Source organism: Zophobas morio, unplaced genomic scaffold, assembly GCF_036711695.1.
Source record: "Zophobas morio isolate AGI-343-1 ecotype UQ-CSIRO unplaced genomic scaffold, CSIRO_AGI_Zmor_V1 ptg000046l, whole genome shotgun sequence".
Lineage (NCBI taxonomy): Eukaryota > Metazoa > Arthropoda > Insecta > Coleoptera > Tenebrionidae > Zophobas > Zophobas morio.
This window is the reverse complement of record NW_026972151.1, coordinates 2,010,923-2,038,886: the sequence shown is the minus strand read 5'-3', so window position 1 is coordinate 2,038,886 and position 27,964 is coordinate 2,010,923. Positions and strand designations below refer to the sequence as shown.

The window sequence follows — 27,964 nt, the reverse complement described above, 5'->3', positions numbered from 1 at the left end:
ACCCCTTTGACCCGGTTGACCCGTAAAAAATCATTGGGTTTCGATTCGGGGGCGACTTCTTATGTTACACCGACACAGTTGGTTTTTAAGTCAGTCGCTATTAAGTTTTGTCCGGAACATCTAGCACACGGGTGCGCTGATGTAATAATCAATTTTCAATAAAACTGTGTGCCATACACAATTGTTTATAATCTCCCCTCACCGCTACACACCATTTTGGTCCTTCGAGCCGGATTTTTATAAATTCCGGTAAAAAACAGTGGAAAGTAGTGACCAGTGAGCAGCAGGAGAAGAAACACAAAAAAAGGGAACGAACAGTTCTCGCAGCAGCACGGCAGCAGTGGTTCGTCAATTAAGTCACCACCCCGTGTCAACAATCTAAAAATCTCCGGAACCGACGCATACAACTCCGGTGAAATCATCCCGAGGATCCACAGCAGATCCCACTTCCCACATCGCCGTCGCCGAGGGCCCGAGACCTGCAGCACGAAGTAAGACGCCTGCGAGGAGTTCGGCCGCCAGTAGCACGGGAGTCAAAGGTCAGATCCCATTTTCCTTCATTCGTACGATTTCCGCCTCTGTTCAAGTACTTATTGTGTGTATTTCCACATAAATTAAAATTAAAATGGGCAAAAGGGTTAACAAATCGTCCAAAAGCAGAGATGCCGAATCCGATTCGAAAGGTGAAACAGCTAATTTATTAAGATCGTGGATAAATAAGCGCAACCAAATTGTTTCAGAGTTGGATCGAATTTTAGAATTTGTCAGGAATTTTCCGTCTGGCAGCAATATCGGTTTAATAATCGCGCGAAGACCAATCGCTCTTAACGCAATTAACGATTTCAAAGAAGTGCAATTTAAAATCGAGGAAAATGTTCCACCTGCATTGCTTGACGATGAGGTAGACCACCGGATTAATTTCGAGGCAAGATATTACGAAACTATAGCCGAAATTGATACGATTATTAAAAACGAAGGCAATTCGAAACATACTAATATAAACAATAATGAAAATCCAACTCCAAAAATAACGCTTCCGGCATTAAAGCTTCCGGAATTTAGCGGAGCTTATTCTGACTGGACTTCTTTCCGGGATACTTTCAAATCTGTTATACATGAGAATTCGTCTTTATCAAATATTGAGAAATTCCATTATTTGAGGTCCACCTTGAAGGGAGAAGCTTTTCGAGCCATCGAGTCGTTGTCCCCAGTAAATGCCAATTACGAAATCGCGTGGGATTTGTTAAACAAACGTTTTCAAAATAAGAGACTAATTGTACATGAGCATATAAAAAACATTTTAGATGCCCCAGCCGTCACAAGGGCTAATCAAGAAAATTTGAGACAATTGAGTGATTCATTATGCGCCAACATTGCAGCATTAAAAGTTTTTGAAATTCCGGTAGATCAATGGGATTCTATATTAACCACCATAATTGTCGATAAGCTTGATTACCAAACAAAGCGTGAATGGCAGTCAAAATTAACAGATGATATACCCAAATTAGCGGAATTATTTAAGTTAATAGATGCGCGGTGTCAAATTTTGGAAAGTACTGCCCATGTTAATGCAAATCCACGACCGAAACATTACAATATTAAGGGAACAGTCAGTCACTTCACAGCAAAAAGGACATGCTTAGTTTGTAAACGGCCTAATCACAATTTGTACTCATGCAATGAATTTTTAAAAATGTCATTAGAAGAACGCATAAAAAAGATAACGTCTCTAAAACTTTGCAATAATTGTTTAAAACCAAACCACATTTGTACCGAATGCAGATCAAATAGTTCATGTAAGTATTGTAAACAAAAACATAATAGCTTATTACATAGGATGGAGATCCAACAAGTATTGCCTGAACCTCACGTTGGGACAAGCACTTCAAATCATACTAGCAATTACAATTTGTCAGAGACATTACTTAGCACCGCAATTATCTACATTTGGGATAATTTCGGAAAGATACATAAATGCAGAGCATTACTTGATGGAGGCTCACAATCTAATTTCATTACCAGAGATTTATGTCAAAAATTGTGCCTCAAAACACAGAGTACAAATCACATTATCACTGGCGTAAATTTATCGTCCAACAGAGTAAACGAAACAGTTCAGGTGCATCTTTCTTCATTATTTAAAGAGAGTTTGCATTATAACATAGATTGCTTGGTATTGAACAAAATTACACAAAACCTACCTCTAAACTCATTTTCTACGAAGGGTATGGTAATTCCAGATTTTGTAAATTTAGCTGACGCCAATTTTAACATTTGCGGAGAAATAGATATCTTATTAGGGGCAAAAATGTTTTTCCAAGTATTAAGAGATGGGAAAATCCAAATAGGCAACTCTCTTTATTTGCATAATACAGATTTGGGTTGGATTATTGCAGGATCCATAAACACTACTAATTTTATGAGCTTAAGTACGTGCAATACAAATACGCTGCAAGCTTTAAATGACCAAGTCTTAGATTTTTTTCAATTAGAGGGTCTTGCTGGAAGTCCTACTAACAAAATACTCTCCCCCGAGGAGAAATCTTGTGAAAAACAGTTTGTTGACAAACATAAACGTACCGATCGGGGAAATTTTGTAGTAGACCTCCCCTTCAAAAATAAGTCCATAATGTTGGGACATTCAGAAACAATGGCGCGAAATCGATTTTTCACATTAGAACGAAAGCTCTTAAAAACATAGAACTGAGACATCAGTACATCCAGTTCATGAGAGAGTATGAACAATTAGGCCATATGCAACTAGTGTCTGACATTAGCTCAGAAAATTCCTATTTTATTCCTCATCATGCAGTCATAAAAAATACGACACAAGGAAATAAACTTCGGGTAGTATTCGATGCATCCATGACAAGTTCTAACGGTCACAGTCTAAATGATAATCTATTAATCGGACCTAACTTGCAACAGGAATTATTTTTAATATTATTAAAGTTCAGAACGTACAAGTATGTTATTAGTGCGGACATTGAAAAGATGTATCGTCAAATTTTCTTAACTGAAAATCATCAACAATTTCAAAGAATATTTTGGCGTGAAAATGTAAGTGACCCTCTCCAAATTTATCAATTAAAAACAGTGACGTACGGGACAGCGTCAGCGCCATATCTTGCGATGCGGTGCTTAAAACAATTAGCACTAGAAAATATGAATGTACTACCTGTAGCTGCGTCAAATATTTTGAATAACTTTTATATGGATGACTTAATTTGTGGTTCAAGTACATTGGAAGAAGCGCTTGCACTTCGCGACGACATCATTCAGATCTTAAATCAAGGTAATTTCAAATTACACAAATGGGCTTCAAATGAACCAACATTATTACCAGAAACTGACATAAAGGCTTCTGTTAATTTTTCTAGCGACACTGATACAAAAACTTTAGGGTTAATTTGGAATTGCCACAAAGATCAACTGAAGTATAACTTAGCGTTAAACAGGCTACCCAGCAAAACTACAAAACGCACTATTTTGGCCACAGTGGCTACAATTTTCGATCCATTAGGTCTTATCACTCCAGTAATTTTAAAGGCTAAATTACTTCTGCAATCTTTATGGGCCGCGCAAATTGGTTGGGATGACCCAATTCCTAGTGATCTAGAATATCATTGGAACCAATTTCTGATTAATTTACCTGATGTCAAGAATATTGAAATCTCACGTCATATTTTTAGAAATGACACACCGAATATCGTTGAATTGCATGGCTTCGCAGATGCGAGTACTAAGGGTTTTGGAGCCGCCATTTATATTAAAACAATTTTATCAAGTACTGAAACACATACTCAATTATTATGTGCAAAAAGTAGAGTAGCCCCACTCAAAACTATATCGCTGCCTAGATTGGAGCTTTCAGCAGCTTTACTATTAGCGCGATTAATAAGTAAAATTCTGCCTGAACTAAATTTAAAAATTAATAAGTGTTTTTTGTGGACCGATTCAACAATCGTGTTAAACTGGATTGCGGCTTCACCACATAATTGGCAAACTTTCGTGGCGAATAGGGTGTCAGAAATTCAAACTTTAACATCCGGTCATAATTGGCGCCACATAAATGGTGCCGATAACCCTGCAGATCTGATTACTAGAGGTTTATTTCCTAAACAACTCATTGATTGCAAATTGTGGTGGTTTGGTCCCGAATGGCTCTCAAAACCACCTACGGACTGGCCACAGACAATCATCGACTTAGGAACTGAAGTTCCAGAAAGACAAAAAACATTAATTACTTCCATCTGTACTACTTTTAAATCGGATTTATTAATCAGATTTTCAAATTTTACCAAGCTTAAAAGAACTGTTGCATGGATCAAGCGTTTTGTAAGTAACTGTAGAAACAAAAGACTTAACAAAGAATTAAAGTCGGGTTTACTAACCATAGAAGAATTGGACGATGCCAACCGCGTAATTATAACGTTAGTTCAACGTGAATCTTTTCAAAAAGAAATTGCTATTTTAAAATCGGGTAAAGAATTGCCAACAAACAACTCGTTACTCTGCTTAAGTCCGTTTTTAGACTCTAATAACATTTTAAGAGTCGGTGGTAAATTACGTAATGCCGTTCTTGCTTATGACAGAAAGCATCAGATTATTTTGCCAAAGAAACATTACTTCACGGAGCTATTAATTCGTCAATATCATGTCGCTCACTTACATGCGGGGGCCCAGGCCACACTAACCGCGTTGAGACAAATTTATTGGCCCATCGCTGGACGGGATGCAGTCAGATTCATCCTCAGAAAATGTATTAATTGTTTTAAAGTAAAACCCAAAATTAATTCTGAAAAAATGGGCGATCTACCGGCGGTGCGTCTGCAACAGTACCGGCCTTTTTTAAAATGCGGTGTCGATCTTTGTGGTCCGATCATCATAAAGGATGGCCGTGGTAGAAAACCGAAACACGTTAAAGTGTACATAGCGTTATTTGTTTGCCTCAGCACCAAAGCCGTGCATCTGGAACTTATTTCTGATCTTTCAACCGAAGGTTTTTTAAATGCGCTAAGACGATTTATTTCGCGACGTGGTACTGTTAGTGAAATTTATTCAGATAATGCTACCAATTTCGTAGGCAGCGACCGAAAACTAAAGCAAATCTTTAGAAATGCTTTAAACAAAGAAACATTAAAGTCAAATTTGGCAAACATGAAAGTAAAATGGTGTTTTATTCCCCCCAAAACGCCCAACTTTGGAGGAATTTGGGAAGCCAATATCAAATCGGCAAAATTACATTTAAAAAAGACAATTGGTGATACAATTTTGAATTATGAGGAAATGCACACACTACTTGTCAGAATTGAGGCTTGTCTTAATTCGCGCCCACTGCTCCCCTTGACCAATGATCCAAACGATCTTTATCCTCTAACACCTGGCCACTTTTTGATTGGGGCTCCGTTAACTGCCCCCGTAGAAGAAGATCTCGAGTCTACAAAGCTAAACCGGCTAACACGGTGGCAGCATGTCGAAAAAATGCGGCAACATTTTTGGCGAAGGTGGCAGAGAGAATATGTGTCGCAACTACAACAGAGGTCCAAGTGGCGAGTTAAGGGGCCCTCTTCCGTGAAACCGGGCATTTTAGTCCTCCTTGTGGAAGATGACGCACCACCTCTTCACTGGCCGCTTGGCCGGGTCCAGGATGTCCACCCAGGAAAGGACGGCGTCGTCCGCGTAGTGACGGTAAAAACTTCAAAGGGTGTCTACAAACGCGATGTGTCCAAAGTGTGTGCGCTGCCAATAGATGGCCAATAAAAATACTGTACCCGCGAAATGTCAAAGTGCTATTGTGTAGTGAAGTGCGTATGATAACGACCTTTGTGGCTCTTGCGCTGTGCGTACTCACCCAGACTTGCATTTTTATGTGTTTAAATTTACGTTTCTGGATTTTGTACACTTCATGTTATGTTCAAGTTTATGTTTGCCTCTTAATTTGTACATATGTTGTTGGATTCAAATGGATGCTTATTTTTACGTATATTATTTGACGTGTTGTTAGTACTCAAATTCAATTTCTTTAGCGCATTCCAATCAATGTCATTTCTTGTGTATTTAAAATATGGTACTGTCTGATATGCACTACAGGTTTTGTATGGTTTGTCATCAATCTGTGTGTGTTCTTATTTTTATATTGCTAGTCTAAAATGTACAATTGTAGTGTGAATTGTATGCCTAGAGGCATTCAAGGGCGGCGGCATGTTGCGTGTGCTACAATGTCGTCGGTACGCCTATGTCTTTAGTACGCCTATGTCGTCGGTGTGTCAAAGAAATGTTGCAGCTGCAGGTCTGCAGCCACCCCTTTGACCCGGTTGACCCGTAAAAAATCATTGGGTTTCGATTCGGGGGCGACTTCTTATGTTACACCGACACAGTTGGTTTTTAAGTCAGTCGCTATTAAGTTTTGTCCGGAACATCTAGCACACGGGTGCGCTGATGTAATAATCAATTTTCAATAAAACTGTGTGCCATACACAATTGTTTATAATCTCCCCTCACCGCTACACACCAGACACCATCCAAGGCTGTAAGATCTACATATGAAGACAATTTTGAGTCGTATTGAATATAACGGATCTTTATCTGTTTTCCTATTAATAATAATTAATTAAGAAATTAGCACTTTTCTGGGTTCTTTTTGAAATTCAAATCACATTAAGTTTGAGCTTCCTATTATTAATTTAAACTTTCTCTCAAAAGGTTTTTTTTTACGTTAGGTTTCTCAGAAATTAAAAATGTCTCTAATTTTCTTTAAAATATATATTAAGATTTTGTTTCCTATGAATTTTTAATTTTCTCTTCTGGACACCACTTTGTATTTTTTGACTGATGATGAAAGTTTAATTATACCTACCTCAAAGAACTCACAACCAACATATAGGTAGTATGTACTGAATGAACCAAGTTAACAGCAAAAATGACGTGTAAAAACACACCTTAAAATGAGAGACTGGACGAAAAAATGCCGAACTTATGCATTCTTACATAGTGGCAACTGATTATTATTATTATCTAACAGTAATAAACATGAACTCAAATTATCGCAATTCACGTATGTATAACAAATACTCCTATGTATATTCGTAATTTATATATTTTTTAAATTTAAATATTAATAAATTAATTCATAATTAACAATAAAATAATAAAAAAATAAATTAAAATAACTAAATTAAATTTAAATAATAAAATAATTTTTTGAAGTGATTCGTTAGGGACCCTGAGCTTTTAGGGCGATCGCCGGGTAGCCGGGCGAGCCAGTCCGACGCTGTTTGATCCCTAGTCTGTTTCTTTTAAGGATTTCTCCCAATGTATTGAAATTTTGTATCAACAATCCTCGTTTTGATAAATAAGCAAATGTCGAGTTTTGACTTGACTGGAGTATTTTTAACCCCTATTCTCCTAATAGGCGGAAATTTTGCATTAATAATCCCCGATTTGAAAAACTAGCGAATGTCAAATTTTGACTTGATTCCAGTATTTTTAGGCTCCAGTCTGGAAGTTTGTTGTGGGGGTAGTTTTTAACGGTTTCTCTGAACGGATTGAAATTTTGAATCAACAATCTTGGTATTGAGAAATAAGCAAATATCGAGTTTTAACTTGATTGAAGCACTTTTAACCCCCAGTCTGCAAGGTTGTTTTGGGGGTTTCTCTGAATGGGGTGAAATTTTGCATCAATAATTCTCGTTGTAAGGATCCAATTCGAATTTTTAAATTTCAAATGAATTTCGCGCGCGCAAGAAACAGTTGGTGAGAAGAAGAAAAGAAGGTGGCAATCAACCACACCAAGAAAGAGAGGCATGCGCAAATGTTAGGGTGGTTTTGTCTCGTGTAAAATCGGTCACTTCCTTTTCATCGAGAGAACGCACCACTTCCTTCGAGCGCTTCGAGCAACAGGTTGTATTTTTGATTGTGAGTTATTCTGTGCCTTTTGCTGTTGTTTTTGCGTTTCCAGTGTTGATCCGTTCCATTGGAAAACCTAGCAGCCCCCGTTGAGCCATTGGGTGTTCCTGATTTCTCATCGTTCTTACGACGAGGTTTTTGTGTTCCTTTTGGCGGTAAGCCGTGTCGAAATCTTCGCATCTTTGGAGAGGTATGTTTTGACCACGTTTTGGACTGGATCCTGTTTCGCCGCGAGTTTTCAAGTCCCGACGATACTTCTGACCTCGTGACACAGCGACGCGTGCGCTTTTTTTCACTAATCTCGTTTTTTTATCTTTCACTTAAAATCCATCGCAGTAGGGCTTTACAGGAAGTGATTTTTAGTTCGGGCCATGCTTTATTTAGCTATATTTGTGAAATCTGTATTTTGGATGGCGGCAAACGAGTTGTTATTCTCACCGTACTTTGTTCAGGCAGCGGCCATTTTGAAGCGTCCATTTGTTTCTTTTAATCGAGCACATGTTTTAACTGAATCTATTGAACAAAATAACAACATTGTGGGTCATGGGGGGACGTGCCTTTATTCTTTGATTTAGCACATTGTTTATACAACGCCACAGGATTCATCGTATTTTTGCATCGCACATTTTCGACGCCTATTATTTGGAATGACGAATTCGTCCAACGCCATTTTGCAACTGCCGCTTGTCTGCCATGTTTGTTTATGTGTTTTGTTTGGGGAAATGTATGTGTAATAATGGCCCACAATGCAGCTAAATAATTTCACGTTTTGAATTTTAACCAATAACTTGACTGGACACGAATTAATATTAATCACATGTAAATCTGTTAACTTTACAATCTTTCACCTCATGCAATTTGTCTTTGTCTCACAATTTTAGCTTCAGTAATTTTCTTTGCTGTATAATTTGAATTGAACGTAAATTTCCATGCTCTGCAGTTCTGACCTAACATGATATTTAATTTGTACAAGCTTATTTCACACCAGATCTTTGTTTTATAAATCTTTGCTAAGTTTTGATCATGTAAATGGTTTGTTGATGAATGTTTCTCTCATATAAATTATCTGATGTCCAAATTTAATCTCAATTAAGAATTATTTGTTGTTGAATTTTCGTAAGAGTGTGTGGCGAATTTAAATGTTGTGTATTGCTCTTTGTTGAAACTTTAACGCTTGTTCGGTTGTCATTTAATGTTAGAGTCATAGAGTTTGAACATTTAAATAGAATTGAAGGTAAATAACACATAACTCGTAGTGTACGTGGGGCGCGCAACTCCTTCTCAAACTGACGGGATTAATCGCGTCACCTGCACAAGTCCGCGGGTTTTGTATAGCTTCAGGGGGCGATCGCGGGTTTTTAACGCTGCCGGTTTCGTGATAGCCGGGACCCCACTACGGATCTGCGATCGTAACCGCCTCGTTTCGCAGGGCACGTTCGTAATGGAGAGATGCGTGTGAGCAGGCGTTGGTGTAGATAGAATCACCGTCGTGGGGGAGAACAGTGACGATCAGGAGTCCCAACCTCCACTTGCGTTACAACGCCCCCTCTGGGTATTTTGCTGTGCTCGTAAATGAAATTGATATATTTTGTTCTATGTTTTGTTCGATCGCCACACTCTCATAATGATTCGGGTTCTGCCATCCAATTTACATATGTGTAGGTCTTGTGTTTGTTCGGTTTTCATATGTGTATGTCTGTCAATTCGCGAGTGTTTTTCTTTCACATATCTTAAGGTGTTTGACATGTAATGTGTCGGTGAATAAAACCCCAGGGGGTTTTGGGGAATGAAGACCGATGACACTTTGGCCCTGCGGACTCGCCAGGAGGGCAAATTGAGCCTCTGTCGTCGTTCTTCGTTTCTTTTTCCCCCTTAGGAAGGCTTTTGACCAACCTAATTTTGTCTATTATTTCTGGCGCTCTCGACCGTGTATGCACTTGTATGAAAGAACTTCTTCCCGCCATTTTTCAAAACCACAAAAAAAAAACACACAACGTAGGTTCTCATTTGTTAGACGATCACAGCCAAGGCCAAACTTTGAATTTTTGAGTTTTTCGCGGGCCTTTCAAACTGTTTCAAGGTCAAATTTTAAGGCGGGAAGTTTGGGTTATCACATCGTATTGAAAAATTGAGCGGATGTCAAATTTTGAGGTAATTAGAGTATTTTTAAGCCCTAGTCTGCAAGGATGTTTTAGGGGTAGTTTTTAACGGTTTCTCCGAACGGGTTGAAATTTTGTATTAACAATCTTCGTATTGATAAATAAGCAAATCTCGAGTTTTGACTTGATTGGAGTATTTTTAACACCCAGTCTGCAAATCTGTTTTAAGGGTGGTTTTTAGGGGTTTCTCCCAACGGGTTGAAATTTTGTATCAACAATCGTCGTATTGAGAAATAAGCAAATGTCGAGTTTTAACTTGATTGGAGCATTTTTAACCCCCAGTCTGCAAGATAAACTGTGGTCTGCAAATTAGAAACGCCTCATTACTATATAATTTGAAACTTTTTCGTCAGAAAATATCACATTATTCCACATATTTGCAGGTTCATTGACAAATTCCTGAGCAGCAAATAATACCCTATTTGCCTTGTTTTGCTCAGTTAAAAATATTTTATTGGCAGTTTCGTGGACTCTCTTCCGGGCTGTTTTCAGTGACGCAGGGAAATTGGTTTGCTGCTTAACCACTGTTTCGAAAGCATATTCGCGAATGAAATTTGCCAATTGAATGTTTTCGTCTGCGGTTGTTTTTTTTTTTTTTTTGGACAACCCGACCCCGCTCTTCTGATAATTCTTAATTCTACCAAGTAATTTTTAAGCTAGTAGGACAGTATTCTTGTTGATATACAGCTCAGTTGCCATTGCTCTAATTGAGACCCTATCCCTTAAACGTTGCGCAATAGTTTGCTTTTGAACTTCTTTCAAACTTGGCATTTTTGAATTGACACTTGACATTAATCAAAGTGACATTTTTTAAATTTCATTTTGAATTACATTTTAAAGAGCTGTTTACAATGCAAAAATTTTCAGTGTCCCAGTTTTTTATTTCCACTGATGGTACATCCGAGAATGTTCCAAAATTGCAGTCATAGACACATAAAACATAACAGAAAATCAGCATAAAATCGCATTTCCCCTTTCGAATCCACGACGACATTTATTTCGCTGATTATTTCCAAAGCGACTCAATATTTAAAATCTAAATCTTGAATACTGCTCATTACTGTGTTAGAATTTCAAATGAGAATATATTTAAATTTAAATAATAATTTAAGAAGAACCATCCGTCACCTGAGACATATCACAATCTAGAATATTATAAAATATTGCATCGAAACATTTCTGGTATAATATTGATGTCTTTTTTTATACAAAAAAATAAAATGTGTAATTTATAGAGATTTTGTGAAATTAGATAACGATTTTATCGCTTTTAACAAGTCCGAGCGCGTTCCGGGAAATCCAGCAGCTGCCCAACTTTAGTTACACATGGAGGTAACGATAGTGCCCCCTGTCTACTGCCAATTTGTCCTTCGGTTAAATTTTACAAATAAATGAACGTATAATCACAAAGAAAAACGTTCCAAACGATTTAAATAAAATGTCTTGATTCCACGTGCTATTTGAAATTTTTGAGATAAGGACCCCCGGGTCGCCCCTGTTGGCATGACGGTCATTATTTTCTTACTAAATTATATGCCCTTAAAGATAAAAGTTGACCAGCCCGAACAGTTTTATAAAAAATCTACAACATGAATTTCGAGAATTTTATAACCATGTCATGTGACGAAAACAATGCGTTCAACCTTTAAGTATTTGCACACAGATGTCGCCTAAATTACAACAATATTATCAGATTTCTGCAACTCATTCGCTTTAAATTTATTAAAAACCTCAACAAACTCTCCAAATTAACAAAGCAATTTCTCAATATTAATCAGCCAGAAGCAAAAACCCACATTTCCGGAAAACAGCGTCGCATCGAGTATCAATCGGTAACGCCATTTTGTTCTCATACCGACAGAACAGTGCAAGCCAGTTCGGTAAGTCTATACATTTTATTACCGATTGTACACAAATTGAAATTTTGCGAAAAGTTTTCGTGAAAATCACTTTCCAAACAATTCCCGAAAACTTTGTACTCCTTAAATGTTACTTCTAACCTAGAAAAATGTCACCACGCATTCACAACTCTAGCGAATTTTTTCTAGCGTTCCTGTACGAAAAATGTCTCAAAATAACCTAAACTTGGACGAGAATGAGATTCATTACGTTTACGATAAGCAGGAATATATTTTAGGGGGCGAAGACATTAATTCGGAGCTTAGAGATGTAAGGGTTTGCTTGGTGAACAACATAAAGTGTCATAGCCTGTTTTAGCTGATTTGTAGCGATGGTTCTAAGACGATTTTAGTTGATAAGGATGGCCAGTATATCATTGCAGATAATCAAGCGGTTCTTCTCCAGGAAGGGGACACAAATTTAACACAATATTATATTAATGACAACTCGGAAGGATTTGTGGTAGATGGGGAAGAGACTTCAGGAAATACATTGTTCGAAAGCACAGAGTGTATACAGTTAGTGGAGGAGGACACAAACGAAGTCCCACAAATTATCTACTACTCTAATGATGATTCAAATGCTGAAGAGTATACATCTGTGCAAGAATATGGTGAAGACGGCGTCGTGGGAGTTCAAGATGAAGAAGGAAACATTTATCCTTTTAAAAGGATAAGATTAGAAGGGCAGTTGCTAAATTTTGAAGATTTTGTGCAACAGGCAAACTTGACAGAACAGACAAATAAAACTGACAGGTAAATTTTTATTACGTCAAAGTCAGCAGGGTTGTGGAGTATTGTTGGTTGCATAACTTGAAACACTAAATTTGTAGAAATTTTGTTTAAAATAAAAGCAAGCCTGACATTTTTGATCAAACAACTCCGTCGTATTTTTCAGTATATCAAAATGTATCAAGGCTTATAACATGATTTGAATAATTTTAGTTTGGAGTATGCGATTTTGGAAGATGCAAATCACCTTCAATCTGAGTCATATGAAACTTCAACCATTGAGAACTCAGAAAAGTCCAATCAGAGTATCGATTTATCAAAAATTACAGGTCGTAATTTAATCACGGGGCAAACTGTAACGCTTCATAGTTACATGGAGAAGTTGAAAAAGCGTCTAAACAAAACAAACAGTTCTCATATGACGCGAAAGTCACCGAAAAAAATCTACAACGATTCGAATATTCCTTTAAAAAAAACCTACGAATATGAATCAAAAAAACCAGAACTGAGCGACTTGTTGGATAAGAAGATTTCCATAGGGACAACGAAAAGCGGAAAGAGAATCGTGGGCAAGATTATCCACGTCGAGAAAAGAGGGAAAAAGGAAGAAGAGGAAAACAATTTGGTTATTAATGACCAGATTGCTGAAACTCCTAGAGAAGAAATTGAGGAAGAAGTGGTGCGAAATGACGATCCAATGAAGATTTTAGTCAAGAAGTGTACAGTGTCAATAGAAAGTTTTGAGCAAATTTCAAAAACGTTAGGCGGCGTGATGGAAATGGAATCTGTGCGGAAGAAGTTAGAGAATAAGAACATCGTGGTTAAACTCGTAGAGAAAAAATACGTTAGCGAAAGTGACTCCTATGTTAAAAACACTTCCTATAGTTATGGCTATATGGAGCAAGAATTCAGCCAAGATGCTAACGACGAAATCATAGAAAAGTGGAAATTCGTGCCAGATCAAGATACACAGGATGTGCTTTTGGGTCAACATTTTAACGAAGAAGAATTGGAGAAAAAAACAACGTGCGTATGACTCGCTGCGCTCGCCTTTTTTACTTTTTTTTTCTTGTAGGAAATTTCCGGTTACGACAAGCCTTACGATCTTAGTTACGCATGAAAAAGCCGGCAATAAAACCATCCGTGTCAATTTAAACCCCGCCCCTGGTAATCTGTGCACCATTTGTGCGCAGTACTTCAAAACTAACCTTCAACTGCGGTACCACATGCAGGAGGTACACAACACATACGGGAACAACAACACGTGCGAAATTTGCGAGAAGACTTTTGATAACATGCAAAAATTGACTGAACATCGTAATATTCACGTCCAAGAAGGCAAACTCTTTGTTTGTCTTAAATGCAATAAGTCTTTTGGTTCTAGAACGAGACTCCAGAAGCATATGCCTACACATGATGTATATTTGCGACCTCTGGAGTGTTCTGTGTGTGAGGTCAGATGTGCTAGCGAGTGGGCGCTGAAGAAACATCTGCTCACTCATGCTGGTATTAAACCATATTCCTGTGATATATGTACTAAGCAGTTTATGACGCAGTATGACGTGAATTTTCACAAGAAGGTGCACTTTCCAGAGAAGCATTTCGCTTGTAATGTATGTATGAGGACGTTTTCAAGGCATTCAAATTTGTTGAGGCATATGGAGATACACAAGGGAACGGGGGCGTTGTACAAGTAAGTGGATGGGTGAAAAATAGGGGATGAGGTACTGAAGGTGTTTGTTTTAGGTGCGAAATTTGCTATTGTTCTTTTAATTACATTTCATCGTTGACGAGGCACATGGTTCAGAATCATATCGATGCGGGGGATTTTCGGAAAGATGTCGAAAAGGCGTGATCTTTAAGAAACTATTTTTTTGTATATTTTATTTAAATTTACATTTTCATTGTTCTATAAACACCATAGAGTAAAACAAAGTGGCACAAGTGTAGTAAGGCACTTGAAACGTGGGTACTGGGGTACACATTCCAACAATATTCCAAAACACCCAATAATAAAAACATGACTGGTTTTCTGAAACCGGTACAAAACACTAAATACAATAAACTATGAAAATACCAACTGTAAAACTGGTAGTGTAAAGACCTGGCAAAAACAATCCCAATCAAATTTGTTGCAAAAAATGGTAAAACAAACAGCTGTGCTACTTTGCTCATCTTATCTTCAAGTTTCGACTCGTCTTCATAAACGTCATCAATTGTTTCCTCTCTGGTCTTGACACCTTTCAACTGCTTTTCAAAACCATCCAAAAAAATCTTCTCTTTTTTACTTAATTTTTCGTTCTCTTTCTTTTTCTTTTCTTCTCTCTTGCGACGTTCTTCTTTCATTTGTGCTTTAACTTGTTTAGTGACAACCTTCAACTTAGCGTAACTACTTAAATACCGTCTTAAGTGAGGAGCAAATGCTAGCAGGGTCAAAATGTGTAACGTTAGTAATGAAAGATGTAAAAGTCTGTTTTCAAAAACCTCCCTGGGAAGGAACCTGTAGTTTACAGTCCATTTGTGTTCAAAAATGCGTCCAAGGTCGAAACTACCCCTAATGTAGGAGTAAGGGTTAGTTAAAAGGAACGGAGCTCCGAGAAGAATTTGGAGCACCCCACAAACCACCAGGTTAATAGCAGTTTGTACAAGAGTCAGATTCGTTAAGTAAGCAATGAGCAAACATGGCGCGTACAAAAGAATGTTCATTTTGACTGATACAGCCAATGAGTAGAAGACACTCCCCAAAATCCACCAATCAGAAATGAACAAATTTAAGCTAACGTAAAACAACAGAACAGCGATTGGATCATTGAAGAGTCTCAGTACAAAAATTGAATGTATCCGGTATGATGTTACAGTCGCTAGAATTAAAGCATATGGGGGTATTTTTGATGTCTTTCGCAAAATTCTGTACACTAGTAAGGCTTGCGCCAAATACAGACCAAGAAAGATGTACTGAGCAACGTATATATTCGTCCCATGGGATGTTATTTTATAAAGAAACGAATAGATATAAACGAAGCCCGCAGGGTACACGAGAGGGCCCGTGTCTCCTAAAAAAAAATATTACAAGTGTTCTTGGGGGTGTGGTCACGTACCTCGTAGGTCTTTGTAGTCCCAGGTACCGTTCAGAAAACCTTCAACTTCTTGCATATATGCCTTCCAGTCAATTTCGGTGTAGTTCACTCTTTCGATGATGAAGATGTTTAAGACAATTTCAAAGAGGAACAGAAGACAGCACGTTAAAGTTATATGGTGAGGGTCGTAGAAGTACTTCTTCACAATCTCCATTTTTGGGGTTGTGCTAGTTTGGTTTAACCCGGGTTTGGGCAACTTATTTTTAGTCGGAGCCATTGGAGAGGTGTCTTGATAAACATTATTTGAGGTTAGGTTATCGGCGACTTGGCTGGCGGTGATTTGACGGATGACAAGTACGGCAACTTAATTGGTTTAGAATTAATTTATTAAAAAAGGGAAAGGGAATCTTTTCTTTTCTACGAAGGGAATTTGAGATTCTTGACAAGGTGGGAGGGAGCATCGATGTAAAATTTTATTTATTGTTAGACCAGAGAACATAGTTAGACAGCGGATTTCTGTCGGGCTACGTCACGATTTTAGTGGGGACGCGCTGCATCGCCGGGACTCAGTAGCGGGTCATAGGTAATCACTGAGTTTAATTGTCACTTGATTCCATAAATACAATTAACGATTTATTAATCAAACGGCTAACTAAATGAGAACTGGAATTAACAGCAGAGTGCAACGAAGCAGCGTTATTCTAATCTCAAATAAACGAAGTGCAGCCGGTAACTGCAATGAATTCCCCTCCCGTACGAGCCGTACCGAGTTTGGCCTTGTCTAGCCCGACAGAAATCCGCTCTCTATTTATTGTATATAGAATTAAAAACGAAAGCAAATCATTGTTAAAGTGTATTATTGAAAAAAATTATAACCAATCTATATTATCTAAAATCCCTAATAAGAAACACCAACATATGACGAACATAACCTCAAAATCTCAAAATCACGCTCAAAATGGCTGCAAAGGAGGTTAAGTTCTGTGAGGAGCTTGGTAAATCCCTTCAAATGAACAATTTTAGTTCGTAATTCTTTTCATTGTTCTAGAAAGTGAAAGTGAGAGTAAAATGTTTGGACCTCTTAATTTCGACGAAGTTGGCACCCACAGCCCCCAGGTTACGTACTCAGAAGTGGTTTGCCTCCTTTGTGACAATATTTTCAACATTCCGTTAAGTTTCGAAATATTCGTGCGGCATTTATTCGAAGTACATAATTTACTGATAGAAGATGTTCAAACAATGGATAATTTGCCCGAGTAATAAGTCATTTTGAAAAAGTGGGGTTATGTAATTTTTTTTTTTTTTTTTTAGATATATTCGGTACTGGCGCGATAAATTCAAGCAAACACCAATCGAAGAGATCGTTCCGGCAATTAGAATCGATTCATCCCATAGATTATTTTTTATGCTTTCAACTCTACTCGAAGATGATAAGAAATTGAGACATCGCTTGAAATTAGAGCACGTCCTAAAAGTACAGGAGTTTGAGCGCACTGATACGAGTTACACCAGAATGTGCCTTTTTTGCAAACTTGATTTTGAAGGTAAACGCAATTTTCGACTTGTGTGGATCAAGTAATTGGGAGTTGTAGGCAAAAGGGTTGATTTCATTGCACATCTAGAAAACCACCACAATATGCAGTTGGGAAATCCACAGAACTTGGTGTACATCGAAGAGTTGGTGGAAAAAATTGCAGAAACGGTGGATAAGCTCATTTGTATGTTTTGCAACCGACTTTTTCCAGAGAGGATGGTTTTGAAGGAGCACATGAGGAAGAAATTGCATAAGCGGATTAACAGACGCAATTCAGATTATGATAAATTTTTTATTGTCAATTATTTAGAGTCTGATGAGAAAGCAAAAAATGTAAATAGAGAGAAGGACGAGGTTTACACAAGTGAAGACAGTCTCAATGATGATGAAGAGTATTATGATTGGAATGAGAAAGAAGACGTAATCATCTGTTTATTTTGTGATAAACGCGAAACTGATATTAATATTTTGTGTTTACATATGGAAGCAGATCACGGTTTTGATTTTGCAGAGTGTATGAAAGAGTTTGATTTTTATCAGAAAGTCAAATTTGTGAATTATGTGCGTAGGCAGATGCACCGTAAAAGGTGTTTGTATTGTGACGTTGCGTTTACGGCTGTAAGAAGTTTGCAGAGCCATTTAATTGAGGAAGAGCACTGTAAGATTCCAGACATTAAAGTTTTTGATCAACCAGAGTATGTTTAAGTACGTTATTGATTGTCGCTATTATTTAAAATTTGTATTTCAGGTTTTACTTCCCTACATATGAAAATGATGCCTTTCTTTATTTAATAGATGATGTTGAAGACTGAGTGTTTGTTTCATTAGTTTTGTTTACAATAAAATGCATTTAAAGTTTGCGATTTTTTTTCAACTAAAATCATTTCGCCTAATTTTGGTATTCATCAGCATCACGGTCGGTCTGCCACTTTCACCAGTGGCGTATCATTTGCATCCTGAAATGGGACAATCTAAAAAATATATAAATATTTAATTTCCTATTGGGCATGCGCGACAAAAAAAAAACATTGGCATTGAACATAAAATTTAACCCAACTTTTGATATTTCCTGAAATAAAATTGTTGCGCTTTGGTGTTTTTCTGACATTTTACAAAGGCAAACATTTTAAGTCTCTAACCGTGCACTAAACTGTATTAAAATCATCCAATAGGTACTGATCGAACTGATAACCTGAAATTAGAATAACGGTAAAAAGAGTTTTTGAAAAATGAAAGTAATACAGAGAGTATAAGATGTCTGTTGACTTTTGGTAAGCCGTACGCCGAAAATCGAATTTTCATTTTGGTAGTTTTGAAGGCCAGAGTTTTTACCTACAATTTATATATATTTATTATAAACAATCAATTGCTATCAAATTTACCTCTCTTCTGGCATTGTCTCCTAGGGGTTGCGTCAAAAGTCTGAACACCAGACTCGAAGTTTTTCCTTTCAAGTACTCGCAGCTGTGACAAACGTTCATGAGCACGAAGAGGCGGCAAATGTGGACTCCTATCCAGACAAAATAGACATAATTTAGCAAACTGATTTCGTTGCTACTCATCATTACGAAGAGAACATACGGGCAGACGACTAAATTGATGTAACAGCTCAGAATGATCAACTGAAAAATATCGATTTAGATGTTGTCACTTGTGTTTTGCCGTACCGTTGCGCTGTTTCCGAAACACGTGTTGAACTTTTCAATACATTCACAAATGCAGTCGTAAGCTGTAACAACATATGATATACTTTCGCAGCTAATATCTAAAATATCAAAATTTTAACTAGCGTTTTATCAACTTCATTTTCACCTTTTTCTTCTAAATCTTCTACGTAATTATTCATAGCAAGTACTCTGTAGTAGATCAGGTTAACCCAGTGCCAGTATAATACTTCGTGACTTATAGAAACAGTGAAAAGGATGTAGTACCCCATGTAATTATTCAAACCTCTCCAAGAGTTATTCCCCCACATGAACAAATCGAAAATGTACAAAACTATCATGAAACTCAAAACAAAACTTGTTACAAAAATTGACTTTCTACGTATCTTTCGTACGAAAATCGGGGTTATCATATTATCAATTTTATCAAAATTTATCAAAATGGTTCGGATATTCTTCGACTTGCCTTTGGTAGAGATGACGAAATAGAAACCGCTGGCGATAATTTCACTTACTTCGAACGAAGTAATGAAAAAGTCAACAGTACCTCTGAAACCTAGAGTCAAAAAAGAGGCTGTTGTCATGTCATCGACGAAACCCCAAATACCCCAGATTGCTGAAATTTCCATGTAACATTTTGATAATAGTTATCTTATCAATTTTACCAACAAGTGTGGCTGCTAGAAAACTGAAGGTATAGAGTGTTACAGACCACGTTATTTTGTAATTATCGTAAGTTACAGGGAAGATACCCATAATTCTAAATATTTTTAACGTCGGCGTTATTGTTTTTAAGAGCTTCTCGTTGATCGTGAGTTCTTGATGCACCATGTTGATAATGAAGTGAAAATAACGTGACAATTCTCTTATAAACGTTTGTGTAAATATTGATTACCAGGAAATTCCACGGAGGATGGTCGTGCTATTTGTAAGAATATATACCGTTATTTAGTGTTTGCTCATTATTTATAAATGAGTACAGTGCAAAACAGTCATTACTAATATTTGTTTTTCCGTCACTGAGAATAATATTTATTGCTCGCGATTGTACGGAACATGTACCTACCAATTACACTTTTATTTTATTTTTGTATATATACTAAATATAAATAAATTGGTTTTAAATGAGACTCTTTAATTGAATAAAGCATTTTTTAACTAGTTGATAATAAATACTATTTATACATATTTATTCATATTGCAGTGGTATTATACATACACAGTGATTCTGGAAATTGAGACTAGGAATAAGGCTGTGATAACCCAAACATCCCGCCTTAAATTGACATGTGAAAAAAATTGAAAGCCGACGAAAAATTCAAAAATTGTGTTTTTTTTGTGGCGGAATGCGTTCAGATGCAAGTGGTGGACCCCAAGGTTGACACAAAATTATTTATTCCTTCACTGACAAAAAAAAAGAAAAAAAAAGCTGCGACTAAGTTGTGCCGGTTGAAGACACCTCTTAATGCTCAGCTACAAAAAAAAAACTTGCCTAACTTGGAATGAAATCAAATTAAACGTTCTGAATGAATGCAAATATCGGAATATCACAAAGTTAAAAAAAAGAGACAAATCTGAAGTAAAGTAACTGGATGCAAATATACAAGTTATTACGTATTTGCAATTTTAAAATTATAGCAGTCAACAAGAGAACAAAATTTTAATAAAAAACTGTGCAGAACTCTATAAGAGTGTGACGATCGAACTATATGAATTACATTCTAGAGCACAACAAAATTACTCATAGGGGGCTTTGTAGCACAAGCGGAGTTTGGGGCTCCTGATCGTGACTGTCCTCCCCCCACGACGGTGATTCTAGCAAGCACTGCCGAACAGCACCCCTTCATTACAAGCATGAGCAGGCCGTTACGGTGGCAAACTCGTGATTGGGTCCCGGCTATTGGGTCAAGCCGACAGCGTCATGACATCCCGACCGTCCCTGACTTCCATTCAAAATCTCCGTCTTTTGTGCACATGCCATCCAATTGTAAATAAAACTGTACATATTTTTGTGAGGACGCTATTTTTCCTTTGTTTTCGACATGAGAATAAATTTATAGATAAAAAAATTGTTACCAATTATGCTAATATTAGAAGTAGTAAGAGTATTGCGATGCGTGTTTTGGCAAACAAAATGCAATAAAACATTTCAGTATTTCTGCGTTTCACTGTCTTTTCGTTTGTTTACCTAAATTCAAAATTAAATAATAGGTAGCATGAACTGGATGATATGAATAAAATTGGGAAATAATATTTCGTTTCGAATCAAAAATTGCGCTTCGTTTTAAATGTATTCTAAAAATTTGTGTTGTGCAAGAATTTATCATACCACTCATCAACTTGGCCCGTTTAAAGTTGGCGCGTCATGTTGGAGTTAAAATGGCGGAGGTTCGCGGAACTCTCTCTGCAGGAACCGTACGCCTGCTCGACTAGGAACCGCGCTCTCCGCTTCTGCCACGTGTTTCGGTGTTATTTAACCTCGCTACAACTGAACAAATGTCAAATTTTCAAAAAGAGCAATAAACAACATTTAAATTCGCCATACACTCTCGTGAAATTTTAAACATCAAAGAATTCTTATCTGAGATTAAGATTGGACATCAGACAATTTATCTGATAGAAACATTAGGTACTTACCAAAATATTGTGCAGACAAAAAAATTACGTAAAATTAGAAACTGCAGAGCATGAAATTTACGTTCAATTTAAATTATACAGCAAAGAAAATTATTGAGGCTAAAATTGTGACATTGAGAAAAATTGCAAAGCTAACAAAATTATATAAGTTTAATATTTCATGTCCTTTCGAGTTATTGGTTAATTTTTAAAAGTGAAGTTATTCAGCTGCATTGTGGGCCATCATTTTACATTCCCCCAAACAAACACAAAAAACATAGCAGGCAATCTAGACATTCAAAATGACGTCGGATGAATGCGTCGTTCCAAAAAAAAACGTCAGAAATATGTCTCCCAAAAATACGATCAGTCCCGTGGTGCTGTGCAAATAATGATCTAAATCAAAGGAATAATGTTATTAATTTGTTCAATAAGATTTTACAGTTCAAACATGTGCTCGGTTTGAAAATACGCTTTTAACATGGCCGCTGCCAGAACAAAGAATTTTCCCGAAGTTAAATTACGCCACACTTTATCAACGATTCAAACAAGGAATTTACATTATATTAAATTATGCCACAGTTTATCAACGATTCAAACAAAGAATTTTCATTATGTTAAATGATGCCTTGATCCAAGTGACTGGTTACTTAAAACCATTAGCTTTGAGAGTTTATATCGTGCCCTGTCCCCAGGTTATCCCAAACAAACACATGATGAATAAACACAAAGTGCATCCGGCGTTGCGAGAAAAGTTTGGTGATGTAATTTTCAACGTTGCGAGAAAAATGTCTCGGTGATATAGCTTTGTAGGTAAGCGAAGAAAAATGTTGCTGCCTCGGTGGGAATCGAACTCCACGCCCCCCGCTTGCCGGGCAGGTATCCTGACCACTAGACCACGAGGCCGCTTGTCTTTATTCGCTTATTACTACTTATTATTATTGTGTCGCCACAGCTTTCCACGTTGTGAGAAAAATGTGTCGGTGATGTGATGATGATAACAATAACTACCTGAAGGGAAAAATTTATAATCCCTCCGTACCTCAGTCCACGATATTATGAATTCTACCGTACTTTCACGGTGGGACAACGTGAGATTGATTTAACTATTGAACTATTAGCAATCTTGTGTGAGGAATTAAGAAGTGTTTAATGTAACATTTAACTATAAGCATCCAGAAACGTTATTCATAACTTGGTAAACAAACGATGAGTCCTGACTAAATGAATCTCATGAAATCTCCTAGCAAGTACGTTATCTAAACAAATTTCAGAACCGTTAAATGGTGTTAGAACTAGTTAACGATTACAATCCTAACATGAACTGTGAATTTACAAACAATAAAACAAATTTACATCCCGTGTTAGCGTCGGTCGAAAACTGGCATATTTCCGCTTGGAAAAACCGCAAGAATTAGCTAAGCGTGTTAGGGAAACTGTGGCATCGTCGTTACGATTAATTGTCCTTAAACAATGGCTCTCCTAACTTCTCTCTTCGCTCAACTAAACTTAACCTAGCTTCCTTACCGCATGATTCATTCACAGAATGCGACAAAGTCAGCTAACTTCTACTAACCCTCTCGCTAGATACTACCGACAAATTCCCCTAGAGAGCCACCAACTACCTAAAAAGAACTAAAAGTGCATATGGGGTATTCCATACCAAATCGACCACTTTTTAACCCGACCCCTTTTGATATGCCTGAAAGTTTTTCTTCCTTTTCTATCCTATAAAAGACGTTTCTCAGAATTTTTTCAATTTTTTTTACCCGACTCAAAAAAAGTTATGAATTTTTGAAAAAAACCGCTCATTTTTTTTTGAACTGCTAGAACTTTTTCAAAAATTGACCGTTTGGGACCGTTTTTTTTTCAAAATTTTTGTTTTTAAATGTACTTTTCGGAAAAAAATATACCAAAATTTTTAAAGTTCATCTTATAAGAAATTTTTCAGTTTTTTGAGAAAAACCATCAAATTTTCGAAGTTCGCCATTTTTTATTTTTTATTTTTTTTTCTCATAAAAAACTTCAATCAATTCTCCAATTATCCCCACTAATCCCGGAGTGGGCCGATTCTTTTTTCTATTTTTTTTATTTAATTGAAAAAAAAAAATTGTTTATTTTCAAAAGAAAAAAAAAATTTTTTTTATCTATATTATTTATATTACAAAAGAAACATAATTAAATGATTTTCAGGTAATATATTTTTTATTTATAATCTTAATCTACGATTAATATGACTGAGATTCAAATCTTAATACGTCAATCGGATCGATAAACTAGGGCTGACAATTACAGACTTACCTATAGCCAGTTTATTCGATACACGCAAGTATAGTGAACCAAGAGTTATAAGGTTATATGGCCATCATAAAATCATCCCATTGTGTCGAAGTTAAGTTGTTTACAATAGAAAAGGTTTTAGGGTCGTAAATAACGTGTCCACTGCAGCTCGACCGGCTCTTGAGGTTTCGTTCAGGGGCGGCTTTCACTAAATATGAAAATCCACCACTCCACTATTTCTTTACTACCTGCAGCCGCTGAGGGTTCCGAAATAACCACTCGCTTTGAAAGCCGGCCCTATTAAATATGAGCAAGAAATGTTTAGAAGATGATTTATTGTCAACCGGTAAGCTTAGTGCGAACCACACAAAGGGGGTATTTATTTGCGGTCAACTACTTTTATGATGGCCATATAACCTTATAGGTCTTGGTTCACTATATGTTCTAATCCATAAATCTATACGGTTGTCTTAAATTGAGAGTTAGAACATAACCCATAAATCTTCAGTGCGTTTTAGTATTGAATTAAAGATTATTGTCATTATATTTGATTAATAAAAAGAACAATTTTCTCTAGTTTATGAACATTCTTCTGATTCATTGTTTTAGAAGCGATAATTATTTTGATTATACTTATCTACATTTATCAAAATAATTTCATCGAAACATTATGGCATCAAATAAGCAATTCGATCGATGTTGTAATCCTTATTATATTATATATATATATTATAAATAAAAAATATATTACCTGAAAATCATTTAATTATGTTTCTTTTGTAATATAAATAATATAGATAAAAAAAAATTGTTTACTATTGAAAATGAAAAGATTTTTTTTTCAATTAAATAAAAAAAATAGAAAAAAGAATCGGCCCACTCCGGGATTAGTGGGGATAATTGGAGAATTGATTGAAGTTTTTTATGAGAAAAAAAAATAAAAAATAAAAAATGGCGAACTTCGAAAATTTGATGGTTTTTCTCAAAAAACTGAAAAATTTCTTATAAGATGAACTTTAAAAATTTTGGTATATTTTTTTCCGAAAAGTACATTTAAAAACAAAAATTTTGAAAAAAAAACGGTCCCAAACGGTCAATTTTTGAAAAAGTTCTAGCAGTTCAAAAAAAAATGAGCGGTTTTTTTCAAAAATTCATAACTTTTTTTGAGTCGGGTAAAAAAAATTGAAAAAATTCTGAGAAACGTCTTTTATAGGATAGAAAAGGAAGAAAAACTTTCAGGCATATCAAAAGGGGTCGGGTTAAAAAGTGGTCGATTTGGTATGGAATACCCCATATAGTTGCCGACGTTTAACGATTTTCTTGAATTAATTTTTTTTTTCAAATTCAAATTATTCAAATGCGATTTCACGCCGTGTGTTTTTTGTCAGCGCGAAATTTCAATTCAAATTTGGTCACCACAAGGCTTACTTATCGTGTAGATGGTAAAACGCTAAGCAAAATTTGGTGAATCATCTCCAGCAACAATTTATTGTATTATATTGCATAATTATTAATAATTTCCGAGTTGGAACCATGTAAATTGAGTTTTTGAGCTCAATGTTTCGCCTACTTTCGTAAGTGGCATCTTCAGGAGCAGGGTTAAGAATAACATTACCGATTTTGCATGAAATACTTGAATTTGTATTTAGGGTTTACGAATATATCTTGATTTTGTTTATTATTACTATATTTTTTTTATTGTTTAAACCGTCTTGTCTTTACCAATATAGAGCACGACGCTCATATAGCAGGTTTAGTGAAGTCTTACTATTGCTTAATTATGGAATAAAAACAAACATAGCAACATAAAAATTCAAGTACATTTTAGAGACTCCAGTTTAAAAGAATTGCACAAAAAATATTTAATAAATTGTTTTAAAACAATGTACCCAAGGGCTGGGCAAGAAATAGCAGTAGACTTTTGGGAGTTTGTATTCGCAATCTGTAACGACGGAAAATTGTTGAAACCTTTTTTATTGGACAAATAAATTCAGCGAATGATAAAATTGTTTGTTTTAATCATTTCACTTCAACAACCAAGCATAACCAGAAGAATTAGGTGGCTAATTCAGAACATATCACTGCCTATCTTTCATTCAAAAATCTCTTGAGAAGAAGTCGAAGACCGCAAGAAAGTCACTTACGTCCTTAAAGAGACGTTCTAGGATGAAAATGAGAAAGAAACTAAGGAATAGACATTAAGGAAGAAAATTGAAGAACAAATCTGAAGTGGTTTCCTGGAAGATTATCGACTGGACATACTCCAACAAAAAGATGAAGAACAAGAAGTAGAGAACCTTAAGAAGCTGCAAGAATAGGAAAACAGAAAACCAATCTAGAAAATTGGGTCTTTGGCAAGGTATCAGAACATGGACCAGAACCTTCGGTGATGTAATTACGAATATGGGTTTTAAATGCTTCAGATTTGGAGAGAATATGTTCGAAAAATGTATTCGTTGTTTGTCTTTTGGTAGTGACGAGCAGAATTAAAACTCCTAAACGTCATTAGACCTGTAACAATGGAGGATTTTTAATCCACCATTTTCCAGACACCCGCTTATGATTGAAATAATATGAGGTATATATATTGTGTTTATTATTTTTAGCGAACCTAAAACATTTTAGTGAGCTGTAATATGTACAAGGTCTATGCTACTCAGTGATGCTAAACAGCCCTATATGTATTTTTTGCTACAATTATTGTCTACACCGTAATACGTTTCCTACTAAACTGAAGTAAAATCATCCAGTAGTTACTGATAGAATCTGCAATCTTTAATCAACTTCATTTAGTAGCATCTAGATATCAAGAACTTACCGAAATCAGAAGACTTCTGTCAATTTTTTGCAAACCATACGCTTCGAACTTAATTTTTTTCTTATTTACCACAAAAAGGAACGTGTTGGCCTTAAAAAAAATTATTACTATTTTGAAAACAAGTGCGGATTTATCCTTACATCTTCCTTCATGTTATTGTCTAGTTTACAAACCAACAATAAAACGACATAACTCCTAGTTTTCTGGCTCTACAAATAATAATCCGTCAGAGAAGGAATAGTCAGAAAAAACTAACATACTTCTCGTGTACAGTTATGACAAACTTCTAATATTAACATGAGTCTGAAAATTTGGAGAGAAACCCAAAGAAGGTAAACATAGTTTAAAATACTGGTTTCGTTGCTTGTAATCATGACAAAAAGTTGATATGGACTTGTAACCAAATGGATATAACAACTTAAAATTATCACTGACGCATTGATGCTAAAACACTGATTTATTCTGTTAATTGAATCAATTATGAGGTGATAGCTTTTAATAATAGCAGAAAGGCTTTTGTTAATATCAGCTACAAAAAAAAAATGTAGATGTAGTGAAACTTTTGAATTTTAAAAACCTGATTTCCCGTTCAAAATTTCTTCAAGGGTGGTGTTAACACCTAAGATTCTGCTTGTAGTTAGTGTTATCAATTGCCAGTACTGCATCTCGTGCATTATTACTACCGAATAGGAAACATAATATGCACAGTAGCTGTTGATACCTCTCCAGTTAAAATTTCCCCACATAAACAAATCAAGAATATAAAGAACTGGTAGAAAAATGGTCCAGCATGTTCCCAAAATGGTACTTGTGTGACTAATTTCTTTTACACGTACTGGTGGAATGAGAAAATCTATTTTATCAAAATTATCAATTATGATTTTCAATTGTTTGAATCTTTTCGGCGTTGATATGACGAAATAGAAAGAAGTACAAATGATGTCTGTGACATCAGATGTGGAAATAACGATGTCTATTGTGTCTGTGAAACCTAAAGAGACAAATGACGCTAACTGCATGTCTTTGATGAAGCCCCACATGCCCCAAAATGCTAAAACTGGTAATTAGTATATATAGTAAATGACGTTAATTTGTACCGAAAATAACAGCAAATAAAAAATTCAACGCGTAAATTTTCCAAGACCACCGAATGCCGCTGAAATTTTTATGGAGAGGCTGATAGGCTACAGGACACAGGCCCACGAATCTTGATAGTTTCAGTAAAGGAAGAATTGTATGGAGAAGTTGTTGGTTTACTATAACGTTCTTTTCACTCAT

At 36.1% G+C, this 27,964-nt stretch overlaps 4 protein-coding genes, 1 non-coding gene and 1 pseudogene across 6 annotated transcripts; 3 read left to right on the top strand and 3 right to left on the bottom strand.

The window, feature by feature from the left end:
- The first annotated feature begins 625 nt into the window (after window positions 1-625).
- On the top strand, window positions 626-5,763 carry LOC135142118 (uncharacterized). The gene is made up of 3 exons (XM_064073783.1): window positions 626-1,553; window positions 2,397-2,631; window positions 2,679-5,763. The coding sequence occupies exons 1-3, from the start codon at window positions 626-628 to the stop codon at window positions 5,761-5,763; spliced, it is 4,248 nt and encodes a 1,415-aa protein (XP_063929853.1).
- A 5,977-nt stretch (window positions 5,764-11,740) lies between these two features.
- Window positions 11,741-14,785, top strand: LOC135141951 (zinc finger protein 493-like). Of its 2 annotated transcripts, none has more exons than XM_064073564.1 (6): window positions 11,741-11,947; window positions 12,116-12,236; window positions 12,285-12,721; window positions 12,911-13,723; window positions 13,773-14,390; window positions 14,444-14,785. In XM_064073564.1, the coding sequence occupies exons 2-6, from the start codon at window positions 12,132-12,134 to the stop codon at window positions 14,550-14,552; spliced, it is 2,082 nt and encodes a 693-aa protein (XP_063929634.1). In that variant the 5' UTR covers window positions 11,741-11,947; window positions 12,116-12,131; the 3' UTR covers window positions 14,553-14,785. The 2 variants fall into 2 exon arrangements, with proteins under 2 accessions (XP_063929634.1, XP_063929635.1); XM_064073565.1 differs by lacking the exon at window positions 14,444-14,785 and having other exon boundaries at window positions 13,773-14,203; window positions 14,254-14,340.
- Window positions 14,555-16,148, bottom strand: LOC135141952 (lethal(2)neighbour of tid protein). Its single transcript, XM_064073566.1, has 2 exons — window positions 15,796-16,148; window positions 14,555-15,750 (listed from the first exon to the last, which is right to left on the bottom strand). Exons 1-2 carry the CDS (start codon window positions 16,049-16,051, stop codon window positions 14,591-14,593), a joined length of 1,416 nt encoding a protein of 471 aa, XP_063929636.1. The 5' UTR covers window positions 16,052-16,148; the 3' UTR covers window positions 14,555-14,590.
- Window positions 16,149-16,341: 193 nt separating this feature from the next.
- Window positions 16,342-18,166, top strand: LOC135141953 (zinc finger protein 277). The gene is made up of 5 exons (XM_064073567.1): window positions 16,342-16,769; window positions 16,823-17,030; window positions 17,086-17,318; window positions 17,367-18,003; window positions 18,057-18,166. The coding sequence occupies exons 1-5, from the start codon at window positions 16,733-16,735 to the stop codon at window positions 18,118-18,120; spliced, it is 1,179 nt and encodes a 392-aa protein (XP_063929637.1). The 5' UTR covers window positions 16,342-16,732; the 3' UTR covers window positions 18,121-18,166.
- Window positions 18,167-22,419: 4,253 nt separating this feature from the next.
- On the bottom strand, window positions 22,420-22,494 carry Trnaa-ggc (transfer RNA alanine (anticodon GGC)). The gene has a single exon. It is a non-coding gene; the product is annotated as a tRNA-Ala (tRNA).
- A 4,078-nt stretch (window positions 22,495-26,572) lies between these two features.
- On the bottom strand, window positions 26,573-27,964 carry LOC135142117 (putative gustatory receptor 28b; annotated as a pseudogene).

Excerpts from the sequence above, each read along its gene's own strand:
- LOC135142118 (XM_064073783.1), top strand. The coding sequence starts at position 626 with ATGGGCAAAAGGGTTAACAAATCGTCCAAAAGCAGAGATGCCGAATCC. Across the intron at positions 1,554-2,396 it reads GCGGTGTCAAATTTTGGAAA|GATCCATAAACACTACTAAT; the intron begins GTACTGCCCATG and ends GGATTATTGCAG. Across the intron at positions 2,632-2,678 it reads TTCAAAAATAAGTCCATAAT|AACGAAAGCTCTTAAAAACA; the intron begins GTTGGGACATTC and ends TTTTCACATTAG.
- LOC135141951 (XM_064073564.1), top strand. The coding sequence starts at position 12,132 with ATGTCTCAAAATAACCTAAACTTGGACGAGAATGAGATTCATTACGTT. Across the intron at positions 12,237-12,284 it reads TTAATTCGGAGCTTAGAGAT|CTGATTTGTAGCGATGGTTC; the intron begins GTAAGGGTTTGC and ends AGCCTGTTTTAG. Across the intron at positions 13,724-13,772 it reads GAATTGGAGAAAAAAACAAC|GAAATTTCCGGTTACGACAA; the intron begins GTGCGTATGACT and ends TTTTTCTTGTAG.
- LOC135141952 (XM_064073566.1), bottom strand. The coding sequence starts at position 16,051 with ATGGCTCCGACTAAAAATAAGTTGCCCAAACCCGGGTTAAACCAAACT. Across the intron at positions 15,751-15,795 it reads GGACTACAAAGACCTACGAG|GAGACACGGGCCCTCTCGTG; the intron begins GTACGTGACCAC and ends ATTTTTTTTTAG.
- LOC135141953 (XM_064073567.1), top strand. The coding sequence starts at position 16,733 with ATGGCTGCAAAGGAGGTTAAGTTCTGTGAGGAGCTTG. Across the intron at positions 16,770-16,822 it reads TAAGTTCTGTGAGGAGCTTG|AAAGTGAAAGTGAGAGTAAA; the intron begins GTAAATCCCTTC and ends TCATTGTTCTAG. Across the intron at positions 17,031-17,085 it reads ACAATGGATAATTTGCCCGA|ATATATTCGGTACTGGCGCG; the intron begins GTAATAAGTCAT and ends TTTTTTTTTTAG.